Source organism: Alligator mississippiensis, chromosome 3 (assembly GCF_030867095.1).
Source record: "Alligator mississippiensis isolate rAllMis1 chromosome 3, rAllMis1, whole genome shotgun sequence".
In the NCBI taxonomy this organism is placed as follows: Eukaryota; Metazoa; Chordata; order Crocodylia; family Alligatoridae; genus Alligator; species Alligator mississippiensis.
Genome location: NC_081826.1, coordinates 43,393,967 through 43,414,290, shown reverse-complemented (window position 1 = coordinate 43,414,290; position 20,324 = coordinate 43,393,967). Strand labels below are relative to the sequence as shown.

At 42.0% G+C, this 20,324-nt stretch overlaps 1 protein-coding gene across 3 annotated transcripts in view; it reads left to right on the top strand.

The window, feature by feature from the left end:
- Nucleotides 1-20,083, top strand: part of ESRP1 (epithelial splicing regulatory protein 1) — a 39,254-nt gene extending 19,171 nt beyond the window's left edge. For 2 of the 3 annotated variants that reach the window (XM_019495802.2, XM_014611661.3), the window contains 5 exons: nucleotides 2,273-2,491; nucleotides 5,624-5,822; nucleotides 8,002-8,170; nucleotides 16,334-16,436; nucleotides 19,467-20,083. In XM_019495802.2, coding sequence (XP_019351347.1) covers nucleotides 2,273-2,491; nucleotides 5,624-5,822; nucleotides 8,002-8,170; nucleotides 16,334-16,421 — 675 coding nt within the window. In that variant the 3' untranslated portion in view covers nucleotides 16,422-16,436; nucleotides 19,467-20,083. The remainder of the gene's footprint in view (nucleotides 1-2,272; nucleotides 2,492-5,623; nucleotides 5,823-8,001; nucleotides 8,171-16,333; nucleotides 16,437-19,466) is intronic. The other variant, XM_006273951.4, reaches the window with a different exon arrangement.
- Nucleotides 20,084-20,324: the final 241 nt, after the last annotated feature.

Genomic DNA, 20,324 nt, shown 5'->3' with positions numbered 1-20,324 from the left:
TAGATGAGAAGTTCTTTTCCATAAGTCTGGCCACCTGTTGCAGCCTTTTAAAATTTTAGACCTTAGAACATTTAAGATTAATGTTTTCCAGATGTTAATGATTCTACTATTTCCTTAGGTTAATGAGCATTTTATTATTTTAAATATTAGCTTGATATGCCTTATCTGTACTGTCTAGTCATGTATGTATTATCTGTACTTCATTGTTAAGCTTAATATAAAATATGACTTGAGTGGCGTTTTTTAGTTCGTTTTAAAGCTGAAGGAGGAAAACAGTCTGGCTAGTACTGGTACTCTGCATATGCTGTGGGCACCTTTTTGAGGGCACAGCTTACGTTAATTGGCTACATCCCTCTTCTGTACCAGTCTCCCACCTGCACTGCTGCAAGCCCCATGTGCTGGCATGGAACCACCCTGGTCTGGGTTGAAGGTGCGCACTAGTAAGTCGGCTGGGCTGGCTCTGCGTCACTATATGGAGCTCCCAGGACTCGGCTGGAGCCGTGCACCACCAGGGGGCTCTGTTTGCTATGGCCATGAGCACCCCAAGGGTCTGCCGCTGTTGCTGCCACTGCTGGTGATGGGCTGTGCATCATGGGGGGAGGGGGGGGGAGAGCATGTGATGGGGTCTCCCACCACATGGGGCCCCCCGCCCCGCAGGCAGGAGCTCCCCATCCCACTCGCCAGCTCCCCATTAGCATGCCACTGTGTTCAGTGCTTCCACATGGGTGTCCCAGCTAGAGTGCCAGGAGCCCAGTGGAGGTGTAGAGCCCACCTGGTTAAATGTTCATAGTTTATATGTAGTCATATGTTTTATGTGCAAAATTGCATGGGCACATGATTGCATAATTCCCTGGGAGTGTACATTTTGTCCGTTCAGCATTCCTGCTGCTATTCCCATGTTTGTCGGCACCTACTATGCTGCTCAACCAGATTTTGTATTGGTATGTTCTAGAAAAATCTGGATAGGTCTCCACAGAGCGATTTCCTAGCCTAAGGGAGACCGCAGCTTTCCTCCCTCTGCCACAAACTAGAGCACACAGCTTTTCCTGTCTCCTCCCTAGTTAGGCAAGGGCAGTTCTTCCCCTTCCCTTCAGTTATCCTCCTCTTTATCTTATACTGTGTGAGCTCCCCCTCCTGTTTCAGTCTTCTGTAGTCACTAGAGTGGAAAGGGTAATGCATACTAGAACTTCTTATCACATAAATAGCCTGAGGAAAATTAGATCAGCTGAGCCCATCACAGAAATATTTTTAAGGAGTCCTGTCCACTCAGCAAGTCGTGCTGAACTGACTGTTAGCAACCAACTGCATGCTAGAGTAGGTCTCTGGAGTCTTGTCCACCCTAGAGATTTGTAGAAATGTCTGACCACTGTACAGTATAGCAGCCATTCAGCATAACTGGTGGTATTAACTGTGGGGATGGATGGATATATATCTTGGCTGTTGTCACGTACACCATCTTGTTATCTAGGCCAGCTATGAGCAAACTTAGACTTTTCTAAGACTTTGCATTTTGGACAGTTCCTGTATCTGTTTACTGGTGAAAACCCAATTTAATACTTCTGTCTGTGTGGATATAAAAAAATTTCAAGTCTTGAACAGAGGAAATGTGCACTATACTGAGAGGATTGAATATTTAAGTAATTCTGTGCTGGGTTCTTCTCACTTAAGCTTATGATAGTAAATACCAAAATGTGACATGATCTTTGGACCAATCTAAGCGTGACCTGATGAACTGTGCTTCTGAACAGTCGCTTATTAAAAAGTAGCATATATTGTACTATAAAATAAAACCAATGTCCAGATTACTTTTCTTTCTCCTAATCTACAGTGTAGTTGTGCTGCATGCTGGTTAAGAGCTGCAGTTTTTATCTACCAAACAGGCAATATTTTACTGGATAGAAGCAATTCTTCCATGACTACATAATTCCCAAGTGCTCTACAAGATTTCTGGATGAAAAGCACTATATAAATAAATATAAGATGCATATTCAGTGAGTTGCTGCTCTACTACTTTCCATGTTATGGAATGTTGATTTGTGGTTTATATGCTAAACCAAGCCAAGATGATGCTTTCAAATAAAGCAAGCCTAAACTCGTTGGGTGATTTTTATTTATTTATTTTTTTTAAGTGACTAGATCCAACATGTATTCCATAATTGGCTAGTTGGGGGGGGGTTTGGTACAAATTCATAGAATGTTTTTGTAAGCTGTATTCTATTTGGAGGGATAGGGGGCTTCTTTCACACCTTCTCTTGTTTCTGTTCTTGTGCAGGTGCTGAACAGGTACTCTTCTACGCCTCTTGTCCCCCTCCCTTCACCGTCAATCCTTCCTGTATTACCTCAGCAATTTGTGCCTCCTACCAATGTCAGAGACTGCATACGTTTGCGTGGTCTACCCTATGCGGCCACTATAGAGGACATCTTGGAATTCCTGGGAGAATTCTCTACGGATATCCGAACTCATGGAGTTCACATGGTTTTAAATCACCAGGTAGTGTGACTTAAAATTCAGGCCTTGCTTGTCATTGTGCCAGTATTAATCTATGATCCCAAAGACTTGATCACCAGTAGGAAACCAAGGAAGAAGCTTTGATATTCCCCCTAAATGTGCTAGGGTCAGTCACTGTTTCTGTCCTCTAAAAGCATAGGTAGTAGTAATTAAGAACTTTTTTTGAAGAAGCCAGATAGTTAAAGGCTTGCCTGTTTTAATAGTGGATCCAGTATAGTGCACAAACTAACATAATCAGACAAAAGCTAGGTATTAACTGACTTTCTTTTCTGTATGTCCCTGAAAGACTGAATAATTCAGTTGCACAATGAGTTTCAAAAACAGAATGGAAAAATGTATATTCTGAACCTAAAAAGATTTAATAGAAACAATTTTCTGATGGTAGGAAGTGTTCTGAATATTCTGGAAAAACTAGGCCTTTTCAAGTTGGGCATTCAAAATATCTAATAAAAACATTTTAACCCATGGGTCTTACTGCTACTTTTAACCTAGTCCAGTGTGCTCTTTCCACGTTTAGCTGGAAAAATAATGAATGTGGTGCAGAAAATTTTAAAGTGGTATTATAAATTTTTTTTTGTATGTAAACTTATATTAAATTGTGTTCAGAGTCTCAGTCCCATGCCACCTAGCCAGATTTTATGTATAATATGTAGGAAAACAATTTCAAAATGTTTGTTTATAATTTATATGGGCAGGAGGGGGAAAGTAGGCACATGCTCATAGGTCTTAGATATCCTGTGCTCCTCTGGGAGACTTGATCTCATTTTTGCCCTATATAATTGGTCACTTTTACCAATTTTTATTCTTCCAAGGGCTTATAAATTAGTCACAGCCATTCCCAATCTGCGGTATGGGTAGCACCAGTGGTATACAGGCAACCTGTCAGTGGTATGCATTAACAGATTTATTATAATTACTTTATATGACAAAAATTTGCTGGTGTACTTAAGGTTGTAGCATTTTAAATTGTGCACCAGCAATCTGTCAGAGTTTGGGAACCGTTAAATCACATTGTTCCATCTACTTTACCAAAATTGCATACATCACTTTAAATTTGTATCAAAAGCAATGGAAACCTGAAAACAGAGAACTCTTGAGTTGCCAGTCTCTTTATTGGCCATTTTTTCTGCATAGATTTGCTTCCAATATTCCATAGCTTGAAGCAGGATTAATCACTTGTTTGTCTGACTTAATCTGCAAAGACGACAGTATATATTAAAATTTGTGCCACTATCTGTCTGAAGCTGTCTCCTTTGACCAGTCCTTTATTTGAATGGTATTAGGCTTAGGTTTTAAACTGTTCTGGACAGGAACCATATTTTTTTGCTCGGGCACCAAATACACTATCAAATTTACTCACATTGATACTTTGCCTTGCTTGTCCTGTCTTCCCCACATTCACTCCTTGGCCTACAAAAGTCTAGTTAAGCTGAGGGTCCTTAGATTCAATGATGTACAAACAGGTGAAAGTTACACGCCCTCCATGTCCTGTAAATTTGTCCACAGGTAGTTTGATAACAATCGCTGCTTGACCTGGAAGCATGTGTGCTTGCCTCAGTTCATCTTTATATTAATGGAGCATATTTATATTCATCTTCTAAATTAAAAGTACCTTATTAAACTGCTGCCACAGCGCACATGAAAAGTGGAAACATTTGCTTGAATTATGTAGGTACCTTGTGGAAATTTTAGCATTTAAATGTTTGCATCCAAGAACTGAAATTAATAGCTCATTGACCTGAATAGACAATTGTATCTCTACTATTGTTTTCTGGAGATATGAGTTCTGTAGAAACCTAAAAGAAGGCAGCAATTTCTTCCTTTTTCAGTAAAGAAATCAGCTCTCAGTACAGAGGACTAAAACGTTCTGTCATTATCTACTCAAAGATATTTTTTTTCCCCTCAGTATAACCTCAGATGTAAATTTTAAATGGATATAGTTGTACCTATATAGTAATAGCTTGTGTGGGCACTCTGATCACAATGTCATTTGGGGAGAGAGCTCTGGTAAATTTGAAATCCCTTCCCAAGCAAAACAGGTTTAAACTGATAAAGACTTCCCTCATGCTGGAGTGAAGGTGCCCCATTTTGGAGAACAATTCTGGTATAAATCTATTAATCTCAATTAACTCCTTTAAGGAAAGCTTCTTGATTTATACTTTTTATTAGGTCTGCACCTATCTAAGGCTAATAATAGGGCTGGGACAAAGCCTCTTATTCTGGGATCATACAAATAACAAGCCCATTGTCCCACCCTAAGCACCTGGGATGTATGGAGATAACACTTCCCCCCTCCTCCCTCTTCCCCCCCCCCCCCCCCCCCCCCCGCAGTGCATTTGGGGCTAAATTGAGTTAATTGCCATTCAAGCTACATGTGTAAACTAGCAGATTTGCCTGTCAAGAATGAAAGGGGGCAGGGGTGGCAGTGAGGGAGCCCCACATCTGGCCCTGCTCTGCCCCCATCCTCCCCACCACCCCGCTTCTGCTGTTCTGGGTCTGCCTGGCCCATGTTTGCCTGCCTCCTTGTTCCACTCCCTTTGTCCCTGCCTGCTGCCTCCCCCTCCTTACCAGCTGTTCTGTGGGGTGTCCAGGTTGGGTGGCAGGGGGGTGCTGCCGCCATGATGCTGCCCTCAGGCAAGGAGGCAGGGGGAAGCCCCACTCCCTACTCGGATGGCCGGGCATGTTCCAAACTTCCCCGGCAGTGGTGCAAACTTGGGCCCGAGCCGCGCAGCCAATCACTGCCCATCCTCTTGGTGGTGCATGCCTAGTTTGGGAGCATTATGTACAGACAGACACACAGACAGACAAACTAAGTCTTTTATTATATTAGAATGACTGTCCAGGGCCTGTTTTGATGTGAGTCAAATGTACTATGTGTCAAGTAGACCTTGGCTCCCTAGAAGTAGTGAGAGATTTGGAATAATATGCATTGGAACTCTTTAATAGGCACAAGAGATTGGGTGGTGATTGCTTAAATAGTCTTGGTCTTAACAGTGTATTCTCCCCAGCTCTGCAGATAGTACTGTTTTACATTATGATATCGGAACAGGATTTCATCACATGAATTTTGGCAGGAGAGCTACAGATGCGCTTGTTTCTTTATTTTGCCTTCAGGGACGTCCATCAGGGGATGCTTTTATCCAGATGAAATCTGCAGACCGAGCTTTTCTGGCTGCACAGAAGTGCCATAAGAAGACAATGAAGGACAGATATGTTGAAGTCTTTCAGTGTTCTGCTGAGGAAATGAACTTTGTATTAATGGGGGGCACTTTAAATCGAAATGGCTTGTCCCCACCACCATGTAAGTTACCATGTAAGTTTTGCCTGGGTCTTGGCACTGCTCTATGCTGTGTGCTGGTAGGTGTTGGAGCTTCTTTCTTGACTGTCTTTCTGGTTCTTTGAAAGGTATATTTAATGGGGATGGTTAATGCAAGGCTTTTCCATCTGCAATTAATGGTAGCCTATGATCACTTTTTTTTTTTTCTTTTGGCTGTGGATTACTATGACATGGGGAAAAAAACTATATTCAGGTTATGCGTGTGACTTCTTTCTTCCCCCTCCCCACTTGCAAACTTATCTTTCTGAAGCTTAACTTGCCCAGGACAAGCAATCACTCTTAAAAGTCAATTGGACTACCAAGGTCTTGATAAGGAACATTTGCATTTTTAAAAAAAATATAATTTGGGTCATATCTATATAGCACTTTTCAATTAAAAAAAGAATAATTCTCTTTTTCACTTTTAAATAAAGTTCAGTTGCAACCATTATGCTTTTTTCAAACCTAAGCAAAAATATTCTGTCTGTTATTAACGCCTACTAATCCATGACTTCCTCTATGAACAGTCTAAATTATTATGGAGTTAAGTCTATTGGGGCATTTAATACACATACCTTTTTGCACTACAGCATGCTGGAGATCTGGCACATTGGTGCAGACTCAATTAATCGAGTTTGCTCCACACATGAGCTGATGCACATTGTGCTACATCGCTTGCAGTTGTATAAGTGGTGAAATGCGCATCAGCACACAGAAAATAGTGGTGGTGCGCTTTTGAACTAAAACACTTCAGTGTGGTGTTTGAGGCCTCCTGCCTCCTCCAGCTTTTAAATCATTCCCTTGCTGCTCAGCTGAGTGGCATGGGGCAAGGGAAAGCTGCAGGAGCTGGGAGCCTGGTGTAAGGAGACTTTCCCTAGCCCAACTTCTGACTCGGAGCAGTACAGGGCAAGGCAGGCTCCCATTGCCACTGTAGCAACAGCCCAGGAGCCTGGCAGCAGGGGTGAGGTTTTTTGTTTGTTTGGTTGGTTTTTTTGCAGGGGGTGTGGGGGGGAGGTTGTTTGGTTGGTCTGTGTTGTCCCCCCCCTGTCCCCCAAACTCCTGGGTTAGCCCAGTAAAGGGCAAGGATCAGGGTCTGTTCTCCTGCGGGGAAGAACTGGGAGGGTTCCCACCATGGGAGAATACCCCACTCTGACCAATCAGCTGATTGGAGAGGGGGCCATTCTTCTGGAGCAGGAACCCTCCAATTGGTGTTCTTAGTCAGCAAGACAGCAAACATCTGAATGTGACTGAGCAGTCCTTATCTCCACAGATGGAGAACAATACATGCCAATTCTTGTTCTTGGAGAGAAAAGTATTTTAAATGCTAGGCTGCAAATCACAGGTGGGAAGGGGGGAGAAAACTTTTATCTAGATGTTATAGGTAAGAGAGAACAGCTGATTTAAACTTCAGACATGCAGTTTCACTTTGGCTTCCTTTCATGAGGGACAGGAGTAGCTGAGCCATTAAATGGTCTCTGTGTAGCTTTTGGGGAAAAATTATATTCTAGGGAACCAGTTTTACCTTTTGGAGCTATAGTTACTCTTTTATTCAGTCTAGAAAAAGTAGTGTTGGGATACAGCTTTCAGGGAGTGGGATGGTGCATATGAAGGAGGATCCCTTCTCAAGAGCTCTGTGGAACTGCCTCAGCCCCAATTCTTGTGTATGCAGCTGGCTGAAATACCCTTTGTTTGGTTAATTGGTATTGCTTGGCTATGTGAGGTAGTGACCTGCTTCTTCCTCTGTTCTGCAAACTAACAAATAATACTCTAATAGACCTTTTGGGGCTGGAGGACCTTAAGGCAAAAGAATATTATATATGATGGGAATTGGTGGACACGGAATTCAGATACTGAAACTCTTTCTTGTGGCTTTTGAAGAAAACAGACTTAAATGTGAACCTAGATCAGAAAAAATGGAAAAGAAAGTGCTTAAAAGTGAGAGTAGAAGGGGTGCTTCTAGCTATTATCTCATGCTTTTTGTTTTCCCTTGTACGATAGAAATACCTAGAAGATGTCATTTACATAAAACGAACTTTTCTACGATATGAACAAGCCACCTAAACTGTGTAAAGACCTTGTGTTCACAGCTTGATGCTGTTCAGGGCTATCTCACTAGCAAAGATGGTGGGTATACTGGAATGTGAAGTGTGTTCTGTTTTTCCATCTATTTCTTTAGGCCTCTCTCCTCCTTCCTACTCGTTGCCAGCTTCTGCAGCAGTTATTCCAACAGAAGCTGCCCTTTATCAACCTTCTGTACTTCTAAATCCACGAACACTCCAGCCCTCAACAGCATACTATCCAGCTGGCACTCAACTCTTCATGAACTACACAGCATATTATCCCAGGTAGGGCAAAGAGGAAACAAGAGGCAGAAACAAAGAACTCTTTACAGCAAATGCACAAGGCTCACAAAAGAATGTTGTTGGGCTGCCATGCTGGAGGCTTGTGCTATGGAGAACAGCCTGTTCAGTTTCTTACAGTTATTTAACAAGTTTTTCCCCCTGTTTTTTAATGTTTGTCGGTGGCAAATTAATTTAAAGTCAAGGAGAGCGTTTTTGTGGTAGGGTAGGATTCTTCAAAAGTGCCTAAGTACCCTAGGACTACAAATTCCATTGTTTTCCAAGGAAATTATACTTAAAAAAAATTCTTTTTGCATCTGTTAAAAAAATCTATAGCTTATTCCATAAAAGAAGTGCCTGCTTTAATATCTCTGGCCAACCTTATCACTTTTTTCTTTCTTTTGACCTTGGTTTGCTGAGTTCTGGCTGCTGCTTGGTATTCCAGAGGTAGTTGCTTCTGTAAAGTTTAAAGAATTTGTGGATTTTATTTTTTATGATAAAAGGTTCTCTCTATATATGAAGATACCACTAATGTGTATTGAACTCATTTCCCCTCTCCCCACTCCACCTCTTTTTCTCCCTTGAGAGATTTTAGCTTTCTCTAAACAAGTCCTCTGTGGGTGAGGTGATGGGAGTTTTGGGGGGTTTTTTTGTTTTTTTTTTTAATTTGACTTGATATTTCTCCATCACAAGGCAACCCTCCCAGTTAAAGCAGATGTGTAATCTCAACAGTGGTAAATAAAGTATTGGAAGATTAATCCAAGTCTTTCTGTGACGATCTTGAATTTACATGTCTGTCATTCAGCTTGATTTACCCTTTCAGACCCATGCCATGGATACTCCCCTTTGTTTGGACCCTGGAGTGTACATCAACTCATTGTAATTAAACATTACCATATTTCCATCTCTGCAAATACATAGAGAAATTTTCTCTTCACTAATTAAATTTGTTTTCATTCCCCATATTCCTATTCACCACCCTTATTGTTCTCTCTGAAACTTAAAAAGCAGTACCCAGGGCTATTTGCTCCTGACCTTGCTTTGGAGGCAGAGGATATGATTAGGAAGAGTCGGAACTATCCCAAGAGTGTGACTCCACATGGGAAATCCTTCTGCAACAATGTCTCTTCCCACTTCCCTCACTTGACTTAATTGTTTTTCATGAGTTCCATATGGAACCATGCTCCCTACCAACCTTCCCTGCTGCTTTAGTGTCTGGTTAATGCTGTGGTCCTCAGACCACATTTTGTGGCCACAACTTAATGCCTGTAATTGTTTGCAGAAAATGTTATCAGTGTTGGGAGGGCAGTGGCGGGGAGGTCTCTGCATACATAACGCTGTATAAAGTACATATGAAGGCCATATGCTAGTCCCACCCACTATGTTGAAAACTTCCCATATACCATGCACATAGTACTTTCTTTCGTGTATTTGCCACAGTTCACCTGCGGTATGTTTGTTCTGGCTCTCTGGTTAAGACTAAATGTTTGTGTGGCTTCTGACTCAGTCAGGACTATGTTTCTGGGTTAAGGATTCTTGAGGTAGGGCCCAACAGATTTTCCTGGAAGATCATGGGGCAGGGAGGGTGGGGATCCTTTAAGCACCTGTGGTCCTTTACTCTAGGATACTAATCATGGAATGGGAGTGCAGGCTGAACTTTGGAGGAGCCATGGTATAGCCTAGGACTGCTCACCCCTTCCATGCAAACTAAAAACTTCTTCAGTTGGCTGCCCCACTAAAATACATACAAGCTGTTTTTTACTTCCCTACATAAGGCAAGGAAAAAAAAGTCTAAAGAGCTTCTTTTTAGAAAATTAAAATTAAATGACAGCAGTATACTTGCCTCTGTCACTTACAAAACTCAGCTGCTCGAATGTAAAAGCACAGAAATTAATAGTTTTAAAAACACAAAACAAGTCATTTCATTTGTCCTCACAGTGTACAAATGTTAATTCTGACTTCAGCTAAGTACTGTGTGCTTTATAATATAATGTACTTTCATACTATAAATGTTACAGACAGCCCTTCTGGAAAAGACCATAACTCTGTAAAGTAATCAATGCAGACATGAGGCTTCATGTGGAACCCCTATACTGTAGTGGATATGATCCCTGTGTACATGCAGAGAGCTGATTGAAAGCTGCTCAAGAACAAGGCTTATTGGTGTATTGTAAATTATACATCTTGATCAGACTTGGACGCAAGGTAAAATTGCTGCCAAGAAAGCTGTCCACTGTTTCTGAGGAACTTTTCATATTTAGTTTCCCAAGGAAAAGCTTTATTTTGTGGCTTGGTTTATGGTGGTTGTGATAAAAATATGTACCATATTTCATAGTGTATGGGTTGACGCAGTGTATAAATCGACCACCCCCCCCCACCCCCCAGCTTTCCAATTTTTGAAAGGTAAGGATTTTCATAGGCATGGTATATAAGTCAGGGCCAGGCACCAGTGCTGCTCGCAGGGGCTGGGGCCCTACCAGCTGAGTGCCAAGCCTAGCAAGGCTCACAGGGGATTTTGATACAATGTACAAGTTGAGGTTGAATTTTAAGAATTAAAAATTGAACTTTGAAACTTGACTTATACACCATGAAATATGGTATCTGTTTATCCATGAAATTCTTGTTTTAGTAGTATAATATTTTGTTTAGTATGAAGACTGGAGTTTTGTAAAGGACGTGATAGGTAAAGATGTTTTGTCATTTAATAGTGTGAACTGTTTGCTTGTTTGTTTTTTGTTTTTAATCAAACAAATATAAAAAAAGGGCAAGGAGATAGTGGGGTCTCCTCTGTACTAAATTATACCTTTTTAAATGCATGTACACAGAAAAGCAGTAGGGATTCAGTGGTTAATGACCAAATGATGAGTTATAAGTCCAAGAAATGGCACTTATGGAAATAAGAAAAACCCTTTTGTCCTGGTGTCAGAAGGTTTGTGTTTACAAGGTTGAGGTTTTTATTATGGCTGATTTTAATCTTTTGTGCAATGCTTCGTTCCTTAGCGGGAAGCCCTTTTCTAGTGCTTAGATGTCCCTTAGTTAGTGAAATGATGATTCACTTTATCTTTCTTTTAATACAGTATTGCTATAGTGTATATAATAAGCATGTCAATATCAGGACGTATCAGAATTATTGTACGCTGTTAAAATATTTTGAAGTGACTGAATCAAGAAATGGAGGGAAATTCAGTCATTTGGAGTCCAAATCTGTGTGCAGCATTTTGATACATCTAAAATACCTGATAGCTCAGTTGGACAAGGAGTCAGACCCTAATGTTATCTGTTCTGGTTTTTGAGAAGACAGTGGCTTTTATTACGGTGGCTTGTCTTGGCGGGGGGGGGGGGGGGGGGAGGAGGGTGTTTAATCCTGAATGCATGCTGAGTTTGTTATTTAGTGCATCTGTAGCTAGATCAGCGAGTGGCACTGATTTCCAGCAGCAGACCAGAATAACCCAGCTCAGGTCTGAGGTAGGCTGGTGCTAGGACAGGGGTGAGTAAAATGCAGCCTGCCAGGCCGTTCTATCTAGCCCATAGAGCCCCTAAAAAATTTAGAAAATTAATATTCATCTGCCCCTGGCTGCCTGTCATGTGGCCCTCCATGGCTTGCCAAAATTCAGTAAGCAGCCCTTCACCTGAAATAATTGCCCACCCCTGAACTAGGACCTAACCACTGCCACTTCTCCCCACAGACAGTCTTGTTTTCCTGAATACAGCAGGAATCCTCAAATAGACTTTTCTTTCCTTGCTATTCTAAATAAATTACCAGTCTCTAGCCTTTCTCTCATAGTTGCATCCTCAATACTTGTTCAGATTGAATTATATACTTCCTTGCTATCTTCTCCCTCAGCTTCCCTAGTCTTTTTATAGATGCAAACCTTTAAAAAAAATGAACAAACAAACCTGGGTGGAGAAGTTTAGCTGGCTTTTCTTTGGGGTGGAGTAAGCTATTGTTTCAGCTGCCTGGGTTTAATAAGAAGCTAAGTTTGTCTTTATAATCATTTTGATCAAAAGGCAGTGGTTGCACCCCTAGTTTCAGAGGGGTGTGACTCAACCCATTGCGATACCGCTGGGGAAAACCTGCTTATAACCCTATGTCTAGGATCCCAGCTGGAACTCCCCAGGTGCAGGTAACATTCTAACCTACAAAGAGGAGGCGTTATTGTCAAATCAGTGAGATTTAGACCTCTTGCAAAGCACACAGCCATATCTACACTTTCTTAAATATCTCCAAGAGCTAGTTAGAGTTCTGGAAGTAATTCAGAGCAGAGCATTCCCACAGTCCATAGTACAGAAGTGCTTATGGCTCCATTCCTGCAACAGTTGATTTGCTTCTTTGTTAACTTATACAGAGGATAATAGCTATATTAAGAGTTATGCAAAGGGGCAGCTTCTTGATGTTTCATTAACTGGAAAATGTGTAGCTGATCCTGACAACTCAGTAGTATTCTTTAAGGCTAAAAATGATGTTGCCAGACAAAGCAGATCAGGTGTGCTGGGATGTGTCCTGTAGGCCTGTGCGAAGTGGCTAGTATTCGCTTCAGATTCGGCCAATTCGGGGGACACCGATTTGATTTAGGTGATTTGAATCGCTGTCCTGAATCTGATTCAGAGATTCGGCCACCACCAATTCAGCCAAATCAAACAGGCCCCTATCCCTTACCTGGCCCCAGCATCCCGGCTGGTTTTTTTTTTTGTTTTTTTTTTTTTCAGAGCCGGGCTGGGAGCGCGGGCAGGGGCCTGGGGGTGCTCAGGGGGGCTAGGGGAGCAGGCATGGGCTGGGGCATGGAGGTGGTCCCATCCCCCCTCCTCCATTTCCCCCCACCCTCTACTTACCAGCACGGGACCCAGGTCCAGCTCCCTGCAGTGGCAAGCGGGGCTACCCAAATTGCTGAATCTTTGAATCTTTTCCAAATCAGTTCAGAGGCTTTGAATTGATTCAGACCTTTTCATTGGTCTCCTGATTCGATTTGGATTCGGAGATTTGGCTGCCGAATCTCCTCTGAATCGAATTGGCACCCGAAGCTTCGCATAGCCGTAGTGTCCTGATACAACTGATCCATGCTTCATTGGGTGAAACATGTCCTCAGTAAATTACTAGCAGGAAAATGGGCAATGTATTCTCTTGGGTCTTGAGTAGTCCAGTCCTGCACATTCCTGTGCAGGATTGGGCCCCTCAACCCCTAGAAGTGTCTGTTCAGCTTTTCTGCAGCTTACTATGATGTGCCCCTGGGATCTCTAAGATGCTTCTCTGTAATCAGGAAAAGCCAGGGTGGCACTCCCAAGGGCTTGAGGGATCTCATCCCAGATAAGAATTCCCAGGGTGTACAGGATTGGGACCCTTAAGCCCCCAAGGCAGCTGGAGAGCACAGACAGCTCTGGGCTGCTGGCACTCTTGTGCCTTAAAGTAAACAAGCCCTTGGAGTACTTGTTAGAAAGCTAATTGATCTTTTTCAGCATGCTAATATACACTGAGACCTTCGATTACATTGCTTGTAAAGCATTAGGAAAGCATTTAAGCAATTGTTGTAAATCCCAATGGAAGATGAGGTAGTCCCCAATAACGTTTTCTAAATAAGGAGAGTCCCATGGCTAAAATTTGAGAACCCTGCAAAATGATCACCCCAAGTTGGGTGCTTGACGTGCTCCCCCTGATAAGGCCACTGCTGGCATCTGCAGGAGCTCGCTAGCTCTGCCCCCACTGCCGGCGGCTTCTGCGGGTGCCCCCTCAGACTCAGGAGGCACCAGTCACCCATGAGTTAGTCTAACCTGGCTAGGCTGAACTGGTTTATAACTGCACAGATATCCCAGACATGCAGACACATGTCTACAGTGGCTCAGGCTAGAAGCTGAAGAGTACTAGAGGAGCCCTCCTATCCCTTCCACAGCACTGAGCTGAGGCGGGGAAGCGGGGTGTGGCCAGACCCCTGCAGGATGCTTTGATTAGTCCAGCAGGGAATTGATGATAGTGTTTATCACCCCACTAAGAAAACAACAGAGGGACATTACCAGTTGCCTGTTGATCCTGCCTATTGATTCAGCAGGAACTGTAGCCAGCATGTGGTCTGCTAGCTAATGCACAGACACCTCGTCAGCAAGGCAGAGGCGTGGGGGTAATTCCTGCTTAGCAGGGAGTGGTAAGGGAGAGAGTGGGGAGCAGCACACAGTCTGCGCTGGAGCCACAGTCAGGGAGCAGAGAGGAGGGGCCAGCCTTGCAGTGGAGCAGAGAGCATGGTGGGATGCTGGGAGTGTCTGGTTTATTTTAAACCAGAAAGGGGGCTGGGACAGACATTGCATAAACTGGTTTGACCCAAATCAGTTAAGTCTGATACTACATTCGACCAGGCTTATCTTAAACCAGTTTCAGCCATTTTCAAACTGGTTTATGTGCACTGAACATCTGTTCTGTTACAGCTTTAAAACAGTTTCTGATCACTTAAACTGGTTTATGTGTAATGTCTGTCCCTAGCTCAAGTTTCATACTCTGAGACTAATTTTTGATAACAGATAACTTGGTGAAACCACTTGCAGCTATCTCTTTCATTAAGTCCAACTGTAATCATGTTCTGTATTGCTTTGGATCTCATCTGCTGGGTTTTTTTTTTAATACTGGTTTCAGTCTGATGAATAATCAACCACTCATGATACATAGACTGCATCCAGACGTGCAGGGGCACGCGTTTTGCAGCAGCACAAATAGACGCACACATTTGTGCCACTGTTTTGTGCCTCAGTGCATGCCACTACATATGCACTTTGTTGCAGGATATGTTGTCCTGTTTTGGGCAAACTGCCCGTGCCCAGCTCTTCCCGGCTGCTGGTGAGCCAGAGCAGCAGGGGAACAAATGGAGCAGTAGAGATGCTGTGAATGGCAACCAGAGCATCTCACTAGAGGACCAAGCTTCTATTTGTTCTCATACATGCTATTTTGCTGTTTTGTGCCACCTTTTTTTTTCCTTGGTGTTTTTGCTGCCAAGAAATCTCAGTAGCAAGTTTTGTCCCTGTGCTGTAAATTTGCAGCACAGGGTCATGTTCTGCATGTGCAGTTCATGGTGCCACAAACTACACATACCTGCATGTCTGGACGCAGCCATAGAGACTATCTGTTTCTTCCAATTTGTGGTCCTACTTTAAAGTAGGAATTTGTTCAAGTAAGTAAAATCAAGAGCAGGAATAAGGCAAAAAGGATAATAGGGAAACACATTACTACATATCTAAATACATTTGGATAGCTTTGCTTTGTATTTAGTGCCTAAACAACTAATGGAAAATCCCTGATAGGAACTTTTCCAAAGGCATCTTCATAGAAAGTGAGTTTGAGGAAGGTATTAAGTTTCAATTTAGAAAAGATCCTGTGTATAGGGGGTGGTGAAGGTGGTTGTGATAGAAGCGGACAAAATAGATATAAAAGGTAGCTGGGTCTTTGGTTGTAGCCATGTTGGTCTAAGGACATAGACACAGGCAAGGTTCTCTGAGTAGATGTGATTATCTTTTCTTAGACTTGAGTAGTTGGAGAAAAAGTTCTTAGCAAGTTTTCGGCATTTAATGAAACATGGAATAATTATTAAGTAAGTCTTTGTCCAGGAATTTAACATATAGTTTGCATTGGAGGAAAGTGGTGGCAGAAGACGGTTTGAGTTCTGATTTCACCTGGTGCTAAGGTTTGATGCATAGGATGAGAAGTTGTGGTAGTAAGCAGTTTATATGGGTCCATCTAGTGGCTAATTTGTGAACTTTTCCTTTGAAAAACATCTGGAAATGGTTACAATTCAGCAACATATTGCTAAGCAGGCAGTACCTATCTTATTTGTATTGCTCTTGCTGACAGCCAGGTAGTTTCCCTGGCTTCTCGATCTTTATCTTTGAAAGTTGTGCTCTTAAGATGCTCTAAGCCTCTGAAACTGTCTCAACTGGCCAATCCTGTGTAACAAGACCTTGCGTGCTGGTGCTTTGGGTGATTTACCTGAGGCTTATTTCTGCAGCATCATTGCTGTTGTTGATCTGTTTTGATTCCATGGTGATTGGGAGCATTACAAACTCCTAGACATGATACCTATATTCTGAAACTTGTCCTGAACTGTAACAAAGATTACCATATAGCAGTTTGCTGCTTCTTGGTTCTACTGAACTTCTATCTTGCTTCTGACCACATATGTATCTAAACTTGAATTGTAGTATGCAGAGGATGGACTTATACACACAAATGACCCGGCCAGGACAATGCCCAAAAAATGGATTTGCATTTAAAGGTCCCAGCAGTTAGATTTCCTCGGAGAAGGTAAGAATAAGGAACACTCAGAAATTACTCTGAGTATCGTGTATTGTAGCCATATTTATTATAACTATATCTTTCTCATTCATATGAGCATTTTACTAGCTGTCAAGACACTCCAGTCACGGGATGTTTCTCATTTCAATGGTCCTTGTAGAACACACACAATATACACTTGTTGACATAAAGTGTATTTTGGGTATTGATTACTAAGGGGATCTTGCATGCAATTTGCACTGGCACATAGGTATTTTGTCCCAGTTTTTCAGCAGCCTTAGCACATCATATCGTTGGTGTTGGAGTAACATGTCCTAGAAAGTGCAAGAGGAGGACTTCTTCTAAAGAGAATCTTTTTCTAAGTGATCTTAATTCCAACAGTATATCTTGGGATAATGCAAATTTAGTAACCCCAGAGAATGGCAGCAAGTGGTATTCAGTCTGACTGAACTTTTCTTGTAGGCAACCCTAGAATTTAAATTGTTTTGCTTTTTCATACAGGCAAAATTCTGGGACCCAACTGAAGCCTCTGCCTTGTGCTGCCAGCAGTACCCGGAAGTTGGGGAGTCTTTGTTAGATTAATTCCATTGTTTTTTTTCCAGTTTTTGCCATATTTAATTTTTTATATAGGAATATTCAATGCCTAAAGCTAGCCAGAAGAGAAGCATTTGTACTGGAAGTTCTGGTTCAAAATGTCATTTTGACAAGCATGTAGGTTGTAGCCATGCTGGTCTAGGAACATAGGCAGACAAGACTTTGGGGGTAAATTTGGTATCTTTTTATTAGACCAACTCAGATAGTTGGAAAAATTCTTCTTTGCAAATTTTTGAGTATAAATATCTTTCATCAGGCTGAAGAAGCATCTGCAGTTGGTGCATGCTCTTCATTTCATCCAGGAATAGTAAAGAAGCCAAACATTGGTGTGCAAGCAAGAAAGCCAGCCAGTGAAGATGTAAATTCAGGAGTCAGTGGGTGAGACAAGTTGGAGGGGGGAAATGTACCTGGCAAGCATTTTTCCATCAGGGCTTAAAACGCATTGAATGGATCCAGACCATGCCATGACAAGAAATGTAAAACCTGCCCCCACATCTCCTACACCCCACAACAGAACTGTCAACATTCCTAGATCTTACATCTGCACCTCCAGAAATGTAACACATCTCATCCAGTGCACCAAATGCTCTGATGGAAAATATGTAGGAGAAACCAAACAACAACTGCGCACCAGAATGAATGCACATTGGAAATCTATCAAAGACAAGAACACCCAATTACCTGTGAGAGCACATTTCTCACAAGAAAACCACTCTCTCTCCAGTCTCTTAGTTCTAATCCTCAAAGGGAATTTACAAAACACTTTTCACAGACAAGCCTATGAACTTCACTTCATCAACCTACTTGGTACAAAAAAATCATGGACTAAATATAGATATTGGATTTATGGCACATTATAACCTGTCTAACACACCTGACTCCCCAAGTTGACCTCTCCACTATTTACCAGCTACATTCATTCCCTTCCCCCCCCCACCCCCCCGACTCCTCAATTTTACATCTTTACTGGCTGGCTTTCTTGCATGCATGCCAGCTCCTGGCTTCTTTACTATTCATTTAATCCAGGAAGAGCACACACCAAGTGGCTTTCCTCAGCCTGAAGAAGGGTGTTTTATACTTGAAAGTTTGCAAAGAAGAATTTTTCCAACTATCTGAGTTGGTCTAATTCAAGATATCAGATTTACCCAAAGAACCTTTGCAATTTGACAGGCATGCTTTTGTGCATGCTCTGGTTCTAGGACAGGATTTGGGGACCTCTTTACAAAGGGCTTCTGTCATCTTTTGGTTTTATAAAGCTCCATATTCAAGGAGAAAGGGATAAGTTCTGCTCCTCAGCAAAGATTACTTTTGATCCTCCTTTTCACTGAGGTGTATCCTGTGAACAGTTAATTCTTGTATTCAGTTTTCACTTGTCATGGTTCTGCTGCTATGGTACCTGTGTGATTTTGTCGTCTTGAATCAAGTGCAAAATTGACCACAGCCATTTTTTAAACCAGATGGCAAACAGTTCATCTAGTTTTTAAATCAATGTTGGCCTTCTCCCCACAGCCAGTTTCTTTAGTTGGGTGGCTGGTGGGGGTGTGTGTGTGTGTGTGTGTGTGTGTGTACACACTAGGCTTACCCAAATCCAAGACAACTTAGAAAATAAGATGATCCCCCCAATAATTATATACAATACATGAAAAATTATAACAAATGTATAAATTTTCCATGTAGAATCCTAACTATTGGAGCATTGTTTTAAATCCCCTTCCACACAAATGTGCACAGTCTTGCAGAAATTGGGGCATGTGGCTAGGGGAGCAGGTGGCCCCCTTGCCCTGTGCCCCCACCACTTCTTCCCCCTACAGCCTGCTTGCATGCCCTACCATCTGCTCCCCACAGCCTCTACCACCTTTCCTGCTTCCTTCTCCTCCCCCTCACCCCCCACTTATTGTTACGCATAGCTCTGGCTCTGTTCCCTCCCAGGACATGGAGCACAGTCCAGGCTTGGCCACTCAGCAGCATCCTGCGGCCCAGAGCCACCATCACTGCTAATTGATGGGCAGAGGAGGAGCTTCCTGTGCCTGCCCCAGTAGGGAATAAAGCTAGAACCATACCTGACAAAAAGGGTGGAGGGGAGGGGGCTGCTGTAGGTGTCTCTGGCTTCATCTGAGCAGGGGGGAGCTGGAGTTAGGGCTGCAGCAGCTGCCTACCCTCCCTCCTATACCTTGTACTCAAATCCAGAATGAAGGGCTTCCTCCCCCCATGTGGAATGGGGGGTTGTCTTGGATTTTATATAGGACTTTTATGTATGAATAAGATTCATCTTGTTTTTTCTAGTGGAAAAAAAAGGAGTAATTAATATTGGTGAGCTTGCAGAATGCTAAACTCCAAAAATTTCAGTTTTTCCTGGTCTGCATTAGAACTTTTTTAAAATTAATTGATGTGCAGGACCTAAGAAAATGATTAATATCATACTAATGTTGACTTTATTCCATGCAGATTCTGCCAACTGATGTTTATGAACAACAGAAGCCAGCCAAAATGGAGATTTGACTACATTCCCTTGGTCAAGCCAACTGTACACAAGAAAACTTTCCAGAAATTTTGAAAATTAGCATTTTGACCTTTATCTAATTTTTAAAAAACTAATTAATGCACAGTTTCCACAAACACATGTATACACAAACTGTCTTAGCCACTGAGCCATTCACTAAGAGCACAAATGCAGAGATCACAAGTCCTGATGGTTTTTTGTCAATACAGAAAGTATTACATTTCTCTTAACACAGAGAAATAGGTTAGATGAAACTTGCAGGTTCAGGACATCTGAAGCAAAAAACAATTCATAAATAAAGGAAACGCGCAACAGTCTTTTTTATCAGATTTGCACATGGTTTAAAGCTTTTAAAAATATGTATAATTTTAGGACCTTTAATTGTGAATTCAATTTTTATAAAACATTGTTTTCTTGTCTTGTACATATTTGTCTGATTGTATACTTTGACATATTCTAACCAGAGATAATTTACACAGTACAGAAATGGTTAGGAATGTATAATGAATTACCTGAAAACCTATTGTAACTTTGTAAAATATATAAAGAGTGGTATGTTAAAGACTTTGACTCCAACTCTTCTCTCCTGTTGCACATTATCTATATACATTGAAGAGACATTCCCTAAAGCATAATGTGAAATCTTCGATATGATCACACCAGAGATTTAAGGATGAATCAAGTGATAGAAGGTATCTGAACCATTTTTTTTGCTTTTTTTTCTTCCTCATCTTTCTCTACCCCACCCCAAAGCTTTTGCTTAGGTGGTTTCCAACAGAAGTTCTTATGACCCTCTGAAATTT